Source organism: Ursus americanus, chromosome 26 (assembly GCF_024610735.1).
Source record: "Ursus americanus isolate L20-20 chromosome 26, mUrsAme1.1.p, whole genome shotgun sequence".
Lineage (NCBI taxonomy): Eukaryota > Metazoa > Chordata > Mammalia > Carnivora > Ursidae > Ursus > Ursus americanus.
In genome coordinates, this window is record NC_142152.1 from 19,617,122 (window position 1) to 19,632,411 (window position 15,290).

General features: G+C 53.4%; 1 protein-coding gene across 1 annotated transcript in view; it reads right to left on the reverse strand.

Moving 5' to 3' along the window:
* Positions 1-15,290, reverse strand: part of LTBP2 (latent transforming growth factor beta binding protein 2) — a 100,865-nt gene that overhangs the window by 64,881 nt on the left and 20,694 nt on the right. Inside the window, exon 4 of the mRNA XM_045807818.2 lies at positions 12,481-12,730. Within this exon, the coding sequence (XP_045663774.1) occupies positions 12,481-12,730 (250 nt within the window). The remainder of the gene's footprint in view (positions 1-12,480; positions 12,731-15,290) is intronic.

Here is a 15,290-nt window from a genome sequence, read left to right on the forward strand (position 1 = left end):
AATGCTGGGGTGGGGTCTCATGGCCTGAGCTCCGCCTGCCTTCCATGGATGATATTCCCCACGCTGCTGCTCACCCTTGTGCATTACCAAGAAACTTCACTAGGGCCAGAAACACCTTCACACGGTCAGGGCAACCTCTCAGAGTTCCTGCGTACTGCTGCTGCTTTTCTGTTGTAAACAAAAGGCCCAGGTAACCCCAGAGTCTAGGGACAAAGAACAGTGGGTGCCATTCATAGAACACGTCAAAGGCGCCAGATGCATTTAGATATAGTAGTAAATCCGCCTGACAACTCTATAAGGTAGGAATGGACATTCCCATCTTACAGATGAGAACACTGAGGCTTGTCGGGTTAAATCACTTGCTCAAGGCAGACACAGTTGTTAAGTGGTAGGGCTGAGGTTCAGACCCAGACTTATCTAATTGTAAGACATCAATAGTTTCACAATCCCTCCCTCACACCCCACTGCCTGCTCCAGGGGCTCTGACCTTGACCCCACAAAAGAAAGAAATGTGGGATGAATGGTTCTCCAAGAGTGTGGCCTGTCTGAGGTCCCCCTGCAGTACCAGATTCCCTTGAGAGGGCAGCCCCACCCTGCTCTGGGTGCACCCGTGGGTGGACATGCTAGGTAGTCAGGGGCTGAGGCTCCAGCAGGGTTAGACGCAGAACTGTGGTAGCCCCAGAGGGTTTGATCTGCAGTCTTCATTTTGCAAGGAATGGGGATTTTTCTTTTCAAAAAGCACTGGACTTCCTTGAATTTTAGACCTTTCACAAATATTTTTTTAGGAGAAAAAAAGAACAAAAACCCCCCACAAAATGCCTGTTGCAGCTACTCACTTCCACAATGAATCACAGACACAAAACCACAGCTATGTGGCTAACAAAGCAACTATGTGTTTTCACATTTTGTTATTGGAAATCATCGAGCGATCCTCACAATGTCATCTGCAGACAGACAAATGCGCACGCACCGCCCTCTGGGTCCTAAGCAGCCAGGCTTACAACTATGGTTATCAGATGACTTTGCATTTAATTCATTTTTCCTTTCTGATCTTTTTCTGGGAAATTATCTGGCAAGCCTTAAACCTTCCTCCGTAGCTCTCTCCAGAGGTGGGGAGTGTGTGTGTGTGTGTGCACACGCATGCGTGCACGGGCTTGTGTGTGCACACATGCACACATACACGCCAGTGATCAGGAGAGCAGTGCTGCGACACTGACTCAGTGAGCTCCATGAGTGGAAACAAGTATACATCTGAGCCCCTTTTTTACTAGTGTTATCATAGTACCACTTTACTTTGGTAAAGCGATTTTCACCTGGGAAGCTTACAGTGCCTTTTCTGACAGTGGCAAATTCATTAACTGATGGCAGATTTAAAGATCGCGTAACTGGAGAAACTACCGGACCCATAAATCAGAAACTTCCTCTGCGTCCCGGACAAGGGGTGAAACCTGATATATGTATATTTAAAAACCTTGCACTCAAAAGGAGAATTCACAAAGCCTGAAAAAAATTTCCATTATGATTTCTTAGGCATGTTCTTTCATACAGCTTTCCCACCCATGCCGCACGCGTGCACACACGCACACACACACACACACCCTACCCGGAGGGTGACATTCACTGAGAAGCCACAGTTCTGTACAAAGCAACCAGATGGGACAAACCACCCCTTGGGGCATCTGAAAAAGAGGACTGACTGTCTTTCCAGTCCCTTCTTGCTTCATCATTCCCTACCCTTTTCCTTTCAAACAAAAATCCTAGAGGACTTTGGTCAGTTAAATGCTATGAGTTCAGCCACAAGCTTGAAATGTTTGTTGTTACTATTTTTTAAGCTGGATGCTGGGAACTGCATATGTTATGTTTGAATGATCCCAACAAGCCGCCTCTGTTCCCCACACATGGCTGTGGAGAATCTACTCCAGGCTCTTGCTGGGTTTCTGGAGTTTTCTGCAAAGACACTGGATGGCTTGCCTGACCCCGTCCCTGAGGCTCCCTCACCAGGCTTGCTGCTCTGCACTGGCCTGAGCTCACCTGCCCTCTAGCCATTTAGCAAAATGGCTGCTGGCAAGGTTCTAGAGTCTTGAGTAGAGCTGGACTGGAATGGCCCTTCCCCTCAGTTTTGTCACTGTGCAGTGGGGTTAACAGGAATGTCCTCAGAGTGCCACTGCGAGGACTCGTAAATGTGCTGGAGATCTTCCACTTGCTCCTCTAGACCTTTCTCCACCCCACTCTGGGCCCCGGGGGGCTCCTTTGCCCTCTGCCTTCCAGTCCTATTCAGCCCAGGTGGGAGCCCAGCAAGAGGGCTGGAGAGGGAGTGGAGGAATTGATCCTCCCAACTCCCTCCTGATAGGCACAGTGTGTGTGTGGGGGGGCAGTGGCATGGTCAACAGAGGCCACCTCCTTGTCATGGCTTTCCCTGTGGTTGTAGCTGCTCTGGTTCCAGTAACCACTGGCACCTGCCCCTCTCATCCTATTCCATGCCTTTGCAAATAGACCCTTTATCAAACTGTTCCCACTGAGCATGCCATCTGTTTCCTCCAGGAACTCTGATTGATACAGATAAGAAAGAGTATCAGCTCTCGAGGTTGAGCACTTACCCATGTGACTCAGCACTTTATCTACTTCTTTTATTTTATTCTCAACACAACCCTGTGCCGCCAGTATTAGCATCATCCTTTTACACTGCGACTCAGGGAGGTGAGGAATACTGCATCACATGGCTGTGAGCAACAGAATCGGATGAAATAGAGGTCTGACTCATGACCCATGCTCGTAACCACTACGTCATATGGTTCCCACTCTTAGGTGGTGCCTGCTGAGTGCTCTGCACAGGAGGGCCAGCTGACTCAATAAGGTTCCATAAATGATAGGTTAAAATAACAACCACACCACATGCAAAAAAAACCCCAGTTCTAAATTCTACTTTAGCATAACTTTATCCCAACCCTAGCCACAACCCTAAGGTTAAAATCTCACTGTAATACCACACTAAAGTTATCCTCTCTTTTTCCCTCACCACCACCCTCTTGTGAAATAGAGTATCACCCCAACCACAACTCCAGTTCCACCCAATCCTAACCCAACATTCACCACCGTAACCACAATTGTAGGCACCCCATCAGGGTCAGACTAGGGTCAGGGCAATGGTGAGCACTGGGAGGTCTCCCAGACCCCTCTGCTCCTGGGTGATTGTCCCCATCCCATCGGCAGGTGCAGCCCTGCCACCTCACTCCATTTATACTCCACCAAACAGACTCAGCGTGATTGGCCAGAAGACCTTTGTGTAACATCTCCTTCCTGCATGTCACTGAGCTGGTGACTTTGGTGTGGGGAGGGCAAGGGGAGGAAGAGGAGGGTAAGGATGAGCGCAGTGCTGGAACCATGGCAGGGCACAATCGATGCCATCGGTGGTGGTGATGAAGAGGGGAGGACTGGAAGAGGAAGAAATCCTCTAGCTTTCTCTATCACTGTGCTGCAGGCTCTTGGCAGACAGGAGGTGAACAGCTCACATCTCAGAGACCTGTCGAGGGCCAGGGCCAGGGCTGGGCTGGGAGGAAGGCCCCCTCTGTAATCACACCCAGGGAGGTTATGATAATCCTAAGCTCTGGGAGAATCCTGGGAAAGGGAGTCATGCAGCCTTCATCAGAGATTTGGGGGCTGCCTCAGGCCAGATGTTCACCGTCAAGCTTAACTAGGAAAAGAAGGCAAGAGAAAGTGTGCAAGAAGCAGACACCGTTCCCCTGGAGCCTGCCCACTTGTCCTACGCGGGGAGCAGGAGAGGTGTTAGAAGGGGCTGGGCTCCCTTCCTCCCTGAGCACTCAGAGGCCTGAGCTTGGCGTCTTCACCAACCCAGAGGTGTCTGCACTGGGCTGAATTCTCCTTCCTCACCATCTCTGGCAGGACCATTAGGCCTAGAGTCAAAGCAGAGCCAGAACACAGGCCTCAGGCCACATCTGCCCAGAGCCTGTGTCTTTTTGTTATTCACACTTGGCTAGCCAAGACCCTGCCCAGGCCCTGAGCTCTGTGAGTCTCAGGTACTTGCCTGAGTTGAAGAGGTGCATATTAACACTCTGCAAAGCCCCAGAGTTCCACTCCCCCACACACCACTACCATTTCAGAGAACTCTAGAAAGGACCTTAGCAGCCACATCCAGCTACAAAGAATGGCTTTGAAGCAACATGCTTTGTGGGGGACATGGGAAACAACTCCCTCCTGAGAAGAAGCCAGGTCCAGGGCCACTACATACAGCTGCACTGCACAATTCTTGGAGTACCTATCATAGAGACTGTGCTATGATGGCTATCTCCTGCTGTATCCAGTGACTGAGAAGTCCAGCACAGAATAACCTGTCTCCCTCCTCTCCCTGGTGGAAATGGAGAGCTTCAGACCTAGCCACTTCCTCCAAGCAGTCTTCTGGGCAGTGCTGAGGGACCCTGCACGAAACTTCATGGGGCCCATCTACACTTGCAGACCTCCCTGAAAGCAGCAGGGAGAGGATGTGGGCAGGAAAGGAAGTGCTTGGCTGAGATGCAGAGTTTTTCTACTCCCTTCAAAAAGCAGCAGCAGGGCTTCTGGGGTCTCAAACTTGGGACCATAAAACCCTCTTCATTTGTTCTGGCTAGAGGCCCACAAGCGAGCATCTCCCTCTGACTACTCCCCTCCAAACCCTCCCTCTTCCAAACCCACAAGCCTGAGGGGGGGTTCCTGGGCTTTTTTCAGGCCCCAGAGACAGAAGAAACTGGAAGGGGACCCCCTTCATAGCTGCCACAGTCCTGTACCACACTCCTGGCGCTCTTTAGGGTCTGCTAAGTCCGGCTCCGCCCCATTTAATCACCCTTAGGGGAGAAGCATTGCCCTAGACCCGCCCTGGCTCCAGAGCCCCCAGGCCCAGGGGCACAGAGTGGGCGGACACCCACCTGCTGGGAGGAGTGGAAGATCACCTTCCTGATCAGTGTCAATCCAGGGGATGGGCTGAGTGTCAGCTCAGAAGGGAATGGACCCAAGAACATCTTTCTTTGCTCCAGGCGACCGCAGGGGACGCACTACAGTAGGGTTGGTCATTCACTAGACATTTATTTCTTGAGTGCTTACTATATACCAGGCACTGTCCTAGGGGACTGGGATATATCAGTGAACAAAGCAAGATCCCTGTCCTTGAGAAGCTCACATTGTAGCTGGAGAAAAACAGATGATAAACGCTAAACACGACAAATAAGTTAATGATATGTTATGTTAGAAAACAGAAAGTTAAAAGTACTGTGAAAATAAAAAATGAACAAGATGAGGGGGATTCTCAAGTTGAGGGGTTACAATATTAGGTAATAGAGAGATAAGAGACATTTCCCTCCTGGGAAGGAACCAGGTTCAGGATCACCACATACAGCTGCACAGGCTGTGCACTGCACAACTTTTGGGGTACCCATTGTAGATGCTATGATCTGCACTGTGAAGTACATCCCCTGGTTTGTGTCCAGTGGCTAAGGTCAACCCTAAGGCTAAAACCTTTCAAAGGTAGTCAGAGAGGGCCTCAATGAGGAGCTTCTCCTGAAAGTAACTCACTCACAAACAGAGGCATAAGCAAATACCCCAGCCCACTGTCAAGACTGCTAACTAACAACATTAACCAGCACTTGCAATAAACATCACAGTTCACAAAGCCATCTTTTGCCCACAGTGTTTTTGTTAATCCTCACAACATCCCAGTGAGGAAAGAATTCTCTTTCCTATTTTATAGATAGAGACATGAAGTCTTCATCAAGTTAAGCAGCCAGCCCAAAGCCACAAAGCTACTTAGTGTCCCAGCTTGGAAGCAAATTGGGTCTCCTGATTCTAAGCTCTTTCAAAATAGTGTACCCGAGGTCCTAAGGGTTGGGGAACTCCAGAAAAACCCCAGGGGGCAAGCTTGGGACTCAGAGTTACAAAAACAAATCAGAAAAAAATAGCCTAAAAAAAAAAAAGGAAAAAAGGAAAGAAAGAAAAGGAAAGGAAAGAAGACATTCCATCCCCAGAGATCTCCAACGCTTGACTCAGCCTGGACCGTAGCTGTCCTAGCAGGGCGGCGCCACTCCATGGCCACGAGGAATGGGTGACACAGCGTGAAAGACGCAGGCTGCCAACCCCGCTGCGGCCTTGCCAAGGAGGACCTGAGGCCAAGATTGTCAGGGCCAGCGAAGGTCTGTCCTGGTGAAGGCATCATGTGTCCTTGTCATGACCTTGGAAATGGGTAAAAGGGGAGTAAGCACACATCACCATCTGGGATGGAAAATGGCCAAGCCAGAGACCAGAGTCTGAGACCATTAACTCTGCCTCAGAGAAGACCCACTCTAGGTCTCTGATTTCCAAAGGTGGAAACTGAGGCCCAGGGAGGCAAAGGAGTTTTCCAAGGCCTTCTAGCATGAGTCTAGCATGAGTCGGGTCCTCATGATGTCCCAGGGGAACTGAAGAATTGTCTTGGGTGCCTTGAATGAGGAGGAGGGAGGACAAACAGAGGGTCATGTCACCCAAGGGAGCGAGCACAGGAGGGGAGTGGCTCGGAGGACCCTGGCAAGCCTTCAGACTGGCCCAAGTCAGGATCTCCTGGGTTCCCAGAGCAGACCCATAACCCAGTTGCCAACCTTTGTCCTGCCCCAGTTTCCCTATCTGCAAGTCCAGACGGTGGGGTGGAGAAAAACCCATCCTGGCAAATGGGGTACCTTCCACTGATTTGTCATAGGCATGGGGAATAGAAAGGTAGGTCAGAGATTTTACATCTGTTGGCCCTCCTGTGTGCCAGACCGCCCAATGATCCCCCCACATGGGTTATTTCAGTGAATTCTCCAACCACCCTATGAGATGGGCATTAGTTTTCCCATTTCAGAGCCAAAGAAACTGAACTTCCACGAGGCGAGTGACTGGCATGACTGGTTCGTGAGGCACCAGGGTTTTCATTCTGGCTGGCTCCAAAACTCAACGCTCTTCCGAGACACACACTGGCTGCTTCTTCGCACCTTCTTGTTCCTTCTGTTGCCCCAGGTACGTAGTTTCTGGTTCTGGGTCATCAATCTCCTCTTTGCCATTTTGCCAGTCAGCAGGCACTGCCTTCAGCCCCAGGAGGGGAGCCTGGGTCTCCCCAGCCGTGGCTCCTGGGGCAGTGATCCACTTGGGAATCTGCCCCGCTCCCCAAGCCCGGCAGAGACCACCCCTTGGGAGCTGAGACCCCGTACACACCAGAGGAGGCCCAGGCAAGGCCTGGAGTGAAGGAGCAGTACTCCCACGGGGAACCTGCGGGCCCACTCTCAGCAACAGCAGGTCAAAGGTCACAGGTCAGGAAGTGCAAAGGGGGCCCAGGTGGAAAGGTGGGGGCTGAACAAGTCTGGGTCCTGCCCTGAGGCGCCCAGTCCCACGACCACCCACACGCAGCCACACGTGCTCAGTGGCCCGGCGCTCACCACGGAGGCTGGACCTTCAGCAGGAGCTGTGCCAGTACCTCCCCTCCTCCCTCTCCCAAAGACAGAAGCCCAGAGAGGCGTGGCACCCTAAATACACACGCACGCACACACGGCAGGCCATGTGACCTTGGAGGCAGAGATTCGTGTGCTGCAGCTATGAGCCAAGGGACACCAAGGATTGATGGGAGCCATCAGATGCTAGCAGAGAAGCATGAAATAGATTCTCTCGCAGAAGGAACCACCCGATCCATGCCTTGATTTTGGACTTGCGCCCTCCTGAACTGTGAAAGAATACATTTCTGTTGTTTTAAGCCACTCAGTTTGTGGTCATTTGTTATGGCCATCCTAGGAAATACTAACACAGTATTCCAAGGAGGGGGATAGCAAGTGCAAAGGCCCTGAGGTGAGAGCGTCTCTGGCATATTTGAGGAAAAACCAGTTGGCCAGTGTGGCAGAAGCAGAGTGAATGGGGGGAATGAATGGTGAAAGCTGACATCAGAGATGTCAGAAAGGTTTTGGGGGCCATCATGGAGGGCTGCCCTGCGGCAAGCCCCTGACAAGGGGAGCTGTTACACTTCAGATGGGGGGGGTCCCAGCTGGAATGGGCTGCAGTAGGTGGGTTTGGTTGGCCCCCATGATCCTTGTCCCTGGTGTTACACCTTTGAATATGTTACATTAAATGGCAAAAGGAATGAAACTCCTATAATACTGTATGTTAACTACACAGGAATAAAATAAAAAAAATAACTGGCAAAGTGCAATAAAGGTAGCAGGTAGAATTAAGGTTGCTAATCAGCTGACAAAAGAGGGAGAGCGTCCTGGAGTGCCCAGGGGGGCCAGTGTCGTCCCATAGGCCCTCAAAAGTGGAAGAAGAAGACAGAAGAGTCAGTGAGAGGTTCGGCCAAAGAAGGAAGCAGAGGGGAGATTCAAAACACAAACAGTTCACGTGCCATTGCTGGCTTGGAAGATAAGAAGGTGGCCGCAAGCCGAAGAGGAGAGGTGGCTTCTAGATGCTAGGAACAGCCCTCAAGGGACAGCAAGAAATGGAGACCTCGGTCCTACGACTGCAAGGAACTGAATTCTGCCACCAACCTGAGTGAGCAAGGAAACCGATTCACCCTGAGAGCCTCCAGGAGCTGAGCCCTGCTGCCATCTTGACTCTAGCCTGGTGAGACCCGCGTCGGATGTTTGACCTCTAGAGCTACAGGATAACATGTCCGCGTTGTGTTAAGTGGCTCGTTTGCAGCAATTCATTATGGCAGCCCCAGGAAACTAACAGAGTGGGTAAAAGCATGCGGTGTGTGGAGAGGAGGAGATCCGGGAGACAGGGAGAGTGCGTGGGTAAAAAGAAGGCAGACCTGAGCTGCCTTCTGGGGGAGCAGCCCATGGGGCAGCATGGGGCCCACAGCTTCCCAGACATCTCCCTGCCAAACCCTCTTCGCCTTGTCCCCCAGGCCCGTTGTTGCCCAAGTCGGGAGCAAGCCTGCTTAGAATGTCCCCAGGGCCCAGCCTCTAAGTCCTCAGGTCAGGCTAAGGAGCAAACCCACTGGACGTGCCTCCCATTCTGAGAAATGTTGTGACACCTCCCCTCGGCCCCCTCTCCCATAGGGCTGGTAAGAATGGTCCTGGTGGAACGAGCCAGCCAGCCAAACCCACTACTAGTGCCATGGCGGGATCTGCTACTCACGGCTCGCCTGAGGCTGGGTGGGCTCTGATGCTTCCCAGAGCGGGTCCATACACACACACCCCAGGTTTTGTTTGCTCTTTGCCACACAAGACCCCCTAGCAAAAAGAACCAGCTTGCTGATGGCCAAAATATGTTGAGGACTAACTCCTATTAGGTGGGGACAATTACTCAGAGAGTTTAGGAAACGTGCTTAATGTCACACAGCTAGTGAGTAGGTAAATCCGGAACCTGAATCCAAAGCCCAGGCCGGACCGTCAGTATTCAAGGTGTGGTGCGTGGACCAGCAGCCTCGGCGCCACCTGAGACGGCTTTAGAGCTGCTCTCCCAGCCCTGCAGGATCAGCAGCTGCCTGTTAGCAAGTTCCCAGGTGATGCCCGTGCCCGTGGCAGTTTGAGAAGCACTGATGTAAAAGCAGGTTTCCACCGCTGGCCGGTCCCTGGTTGTTGTAGTCACCCCACCCCCAACCTCCTAAGGCCTGTCCCCAGCTGCCTGGCTCTGGCTCCCCAGGTAGGACAGGCCCTCTGCCCAGCCTTGGGGAAGAAGCCTGGACCTGGGTCTCAGAGGGAGTCTCCAGGCCCCTGCAGCCCGCCCAGGCCACAGCCGGACAACATCAACTCTTGTCTGGCTCTCCTTAGGGCGTGCTTCGAGGCTGCCTGAGCCACTCCTGGCCCCTCCCTTTTGACTTCCTTCTGGAACGCAAGTCTCTTGGCCTCTGTCTAGTGCTCTCCTGAAGGGGGTCTCTGATCATCACCAGTCCTTGCAGTGTCTCCCCCCCCAAATATTTTGAGCCCCCCTCTGACTTCTAGAATGCCCCCTGCTTCATGTCACTCCCTCTTTCTGGACACCAAGAGCCCGTGCGAGTTGCCATCGGGAAAGAGGCCAACGGCTGCTTGGGGAACCTAGCCAAGCTCACAGGAAATGTCTGACACCACCAGGCAAGCAGGATTTGGCCTCTCAAAGCAAAACACAGCTGGGCCGACAGCGGGCCACTCGGACTTTCCCAGATTTCATGGCACTAAGGTCCCAGGGCAGAGACAGACTGGGCCGGCCTGGAGGCAGCAGTGTATTCACGACATCACAGTAGCCCCTGGCCCGGGAGCCTGTGAAGCTGGAAGACGTTGTCCCTGCTGTCGGCCACTGACCTCCCTTGGGCCCTTGCCCTCCACTGCCTCCCGCATACGTGAATCCCGCACGGGGGCGGCGGGGGGTGGGGTGGGATGGAAGGTTCCCGCAGCTCCTCCTCTCCTCTCAGCTTCCTCCTCTTCCCAGCATTGGGCCCCATCCATTCATTCATTTAGCTTTCATAAATTGAGCACCTACAGTGAGCCAAGCTTAGTGTTGGGTACCAAGGCTGCCTGCACGAAAGAGCAGGACATAGTCCCTACTCTCCAGGAGCTCCTGGTGCGGCAAACAGATGAACAGATCATCACAGACCATCCTGAGGCAGAGTGTGGGGTTCTCGGCCAGGGAAGCACAGAGCCTCCTCTCTCCCTGCACTCAGAGCAGCACAGGGGCTGGTGCCCTTGGTTCTGGGTACAGGGTGAGGGGTCAATGGTGGATGGGCCCTTTCTTGGGTAACTCTTCAGTTTGGACCCAGGGAAGCAAATGCAGATTGAGCCTTTCTATAAGCTAAGCCTGTAGGAGGAGCTGGGGAGATCCAAAGAGAGAGACAGAGTCTCTGCCCCCCAGGCCCAGGCCATGCAGTCCGATTGCAGACACAAGGTACAGATCCACAGGGTAGGCGCTGCAGGGGGTCAGAGAGCTGGGTGGAAGTGATCAGGGGGGCTTTTTGGAGAAAGTGGTACTGGGCCTTGAAGAATAGGAGGAGTGGGCTGGGCTGGGAAGATGGGGCATGGGATACTAAACAGCTCTGACTTAAGGGTGCAAGGGATAGAATGACCTGCCAAGCAACTACCCCCCATACTCACTGTGTGAGCACACAGGCTCCATGCATTATGAAAGGAACGAATCCGACAAGCCAAAAGAGAGCCTGCAGGGGAATGCCAGGCTGGAAGGACTGCTCCATCCTGCCCTGGGCCAACCCTGGAGCTGGTACCTCTGGTGTTCTTCCAGGTGCCTTCACACCAGGCCCACCCACCTTGGACCAACAGCTGGGACCAATCATCACAGGGCTCAGGCCCTGCCCACCTGTTCACAGCCAATCCTAGGCCATCGACCCTGGCCCCTGTGTTGTCTGCCTGGCCCTTAGCTCTGCCCCTCTCTCTGCCCCAGCATTTCAAGGCCTAGGCCAAAGGGTTTGGTTCTTCTGGTTTTGATTTGGATCTCCCTAGACCTCAACCAGAGTTCATTCTTTGTGCTTCTGGCTACCCTTGCAAACTAGCTGCTTGGGTGCTTGGGGCTCTGGGACCCTACCTTACTGAGACCTTGGTTGCCCCCTGCCTCAGAGCTGCAGGATAATCTCAAGCTCCTTTCCCTTCCCTCCTGAGCTTTCCCACTGGGGGCCTCAAGGTCAGGTTCTCCTGGCCTCCCAAAGGACAAATCCTTTTTCCCTTTAGTTCAGCAAGACAAGGTTGCAACATCTCAGAAAGAACATCTTAAGTAGGAAACGAATGGAAAAACTCGACTGAAAAACCAAAAGGAAAACACAGCCCCCCTAGAAATGGACCAGTTTACAAAGTTCAGATTTCCTGTCCAGAGCTAGAAAAAGTCTAGCCAGGTTGGCTGGCAAGCAGGCCAGGGAATCCTGCCCACGGATGTTTCCCTCGCCCACATTTTATTCTGCACCCTCCCCCCACAAGCTCCTGTTATTCTCTTTTCAAGGAGAAAAGTTACTGCTGGGCAGTGAGTGAACGGAAGGGCTTCTTCGGGCAGAGGGGTCCTTCCTGCATGGACCACAGGCAGAGGAGGGGGAAGAGGAAAACATTTGTAAAGAGTTTACTACGTGCCAGCCACTGATCTAGGCACTTTCTTTATATTAACTAATTTAATCCTTACAACAGTTCCATGCTTGTGATGACCATCGTTGTCCCCACCTCACTGTGAGGAATCAGAGAGGTAAATAACTTGCCCAAGGCCACCCAGCCAGGAAGTGGCCACGACAGGATTCGAAACAAGAGGGCATGGGCTTGTGCCCTCCTCAGCTTTCTCCCAGGACCTGGAGGGTAGAGACTTCACCTCCCGTCTCCCCTGGTCACCGCAGCCTGGTAAAGCCTGTGCCAACCCCAACACTCACCTTCCCGCTCACTGCACCTCTGGTGGGGGCAGGGAAAGGGGAGGAGAGCAGGAAGGAGGAAGGATAATTCTGGTCTTCTCCACCAAGGTCTTCACCAAATGGTCCGAGGAAGAAGCCCCGCTAGAGGGGGACTGAGCCCCTGGACCCGAGGTCCCAGCGAGGAGGGGACTTACCTGGCCAGCGGCTGCTGTGATGCCAGTGACCGCGCTCTGGGGGTCGTGGTGATTTCTCTGGCTGCGCTGCTCCTGCGCAGGTTGGGTGACCCCTCGGCTGAGCGGCGGGGTGCGGGCCTTGAGTTCTGGGGGTCGAATTCCTCCTCAGGAATGACCTCCTCGCAGCGGGCTCCGCGGAAGCCAGAGCGGCACACACAGAGCTGGGGCCGGCTGCAGGATCCCCTGTTCTGGCAAGGCGGCTGGCACACAGCTGCGGAGACAGGAAGAGGAATGAGGGCCGGGGCGGGGGGGAGGGGGGGTGTAGGGGGGTGGGGGGGCCGTGACTCCTTCCCGTCAGGAGGGCCACCTGCTGTGTGCTCCTTGGCCTCCCCCACTCCAGCAGGAAGCCCGACTCAGAAAGCGCCCTGGGCCCATCTGCCCAGGTGGGGTTACCCTGTGATCTCCGAACAGCCAATCAGGGACTGAGTGACCAAAGGTGTGGAGCACTCCCAGCAGGACACCTGACTTCGGGTTGTACGCTTGTGCTCACCGTTAGTTGTCAGCCTCTCCTCTCAGACTGAAAGTCCCAGAGGGCAGACGTTTTGTTTTCTATCCTCCTGTCACCCCAGAACTTGGAACAGAGACTGACACAGAGTAGATTCTCAAGAATGAATGAACGAATGAATGAATGAATGAATGAGGTTTTTTAATGGGAAGGGGGGCTCAACACTGGCCTGAAAGTCAGGGGCGGGGCCAAGTTGTTGAGGTTTTCCTGTCTTCTGTGAGATGTGTGACCTTGATCTCACTGAGCCCCGATTTTCTCATGAATCATTTGAGGGGCAGGCTGGGGAGGCTGGGGGGCATCCTAAGGGTCTCTCAAAGGCATCTTCAGCACTGACAGTCTCTCCTCTTCCTCCCCTTTGGAGAGCATCTGCTCTCAAGCTCCCACCCTCCTGAGCAAGTGGTGGAACTCCTGACCGGGTGCAGGAAGAGCTCTGCTTCCCAGACCCTGGGATCAGCCTGGGGGCAGAGTGCAGCTGGAACTGGGCGCCTTCCTCCAAGCTGGTGCTGTGCCAAAGCCACGCGCCACCAGAGCCTTGCCTTTTCACTGCCCTTCCTCACCTTGCAAAATCTGGAGCTCCCTCCAGTGACTAGCAGCCACGGGAGAGAGAGTCCCATGCAGAGAAACACACTGGGGTGCAGGGCCCTTCCCCACCCCTCCCAGGACCTCCTCTGGCGAACAAGGAGGAATCCAGGAGAGCATGGTCAGGCTCATGCCGGACCCTCTAAACCCAATGTCCCCTCCGTCTGTCACTTACTCATTCAACAAATATTTGCTGAGCTCTTACTCTGTACTGGGCACTGGGGACAAAGTCTTTGCTCTCATGGAGCTTGCAGTCCAGTGGGGGAGACCAATGAGAAATAAGAAAATAGCATAAAGTTGCTTTGGGGCAGTATCTCAGGCTGTGGAGACAAACAGGGTGATGCAGTGGCCCCCACCTGATGTTAGATGGGGAGGACAGGACAGGCCTCTCTGAAGAGCGGGGTCTAACTGGTACAAAGGAGGTGCACGGGTGAAGGTCTGGGCAGAGCCTTCCAGGCAGAGGGATAAGCACATGCAAAGCTCAGGGGGCTGGAGGGAACATGGTATGTTCAAGGAGGTGCCAGAGGTGCAAGGAGGCTGGGGTCTGATGACAGTGGAGAGCACTCCAGGTCAGGGAAACAGAGGCAGATGACACAGACCCTCGTGGGCCTCAGTTATCCTAAGTGCGTTTGTTAAATCCCAGGCACTGCGCTACACAGCCCCTGAGCCTGGGATCGCCTGAGCTGTACTCTCCTCTCTGACAGCAGGCCTGGAGTCCAAACCACGGCCAGGTCTGAAGAAATCTCTCCAAAATTCCACTTGGCCCATGCCACCTCCTTCTTGGAGACACTCACTGGCTCCCAGGTGCCTCCAGGATTCAAGTCCATAGACCAGCACTGAACACCTTCCCCGGTCTGATCCCCTCTAACAATAATTCCCTCTAAGCCAGTCGGCTGCAGCCAGACTGGCCTGTGGGTATGGTCTCTCTCTTCTCTTTGCCTTTGTGTGCACTGTGTCCCCTCCCTGGAACTCTTTCCCATGCCTCTCCACTTACCTAAATCCTACTGTTCCTCTAAGGCCTCCTCCCCATCCCTGATGCCCGCCTCCAGCCAGTGAGCCCTCCTCAGAGCAATGAGGACCCGCACTCACTGTGCACACCACACATCGGGTGCGCCCCGAGGGCCTCAGTCAGCATGATGGGCTTTCCACATACGTGGCTCAATTCCCCGGCTACTATGATCAGCCCCTGCGACTGCCCCTTACGCCTCTTTGCATCCTTTGCTCCCAGGATACGTAGAACAATGACACAGTACTGTTATTTTTACTACGCAGCAACGATCTACGGAGGGCCTCCATTCTACACACACTGTACTTCGCATGTCCTACCTCATTTAGCCCTAACAACAATCCTCTGTAGCAAGCGTGGTTATGACTCTCATTTTATAAATAATGCCTCAAGCTCAGAGAGGTTAAAATGTTGCCTAAGATCGATCACCTAGCCAGTCAGTGGTAGATCAAGGATTCGAATCCGGGTCTGTTTGACTGCAAAGCCCAGGTTCTTTCCTCCCCACTGCCTCCCACCAGGGCTGGTATGGTCCTTCCTCCCTACCATTTCTGAACCTTGACCCGGAGCCGATGATGAAACAAAAGGATCTGTTGGCTTCCAGTCAGCCACCAAATGCACCTTTGCAGGTGGTGGAGACTTCAGGACCCCATCCCTCTCCAAAGCCCACGCTGGAAATCTGAG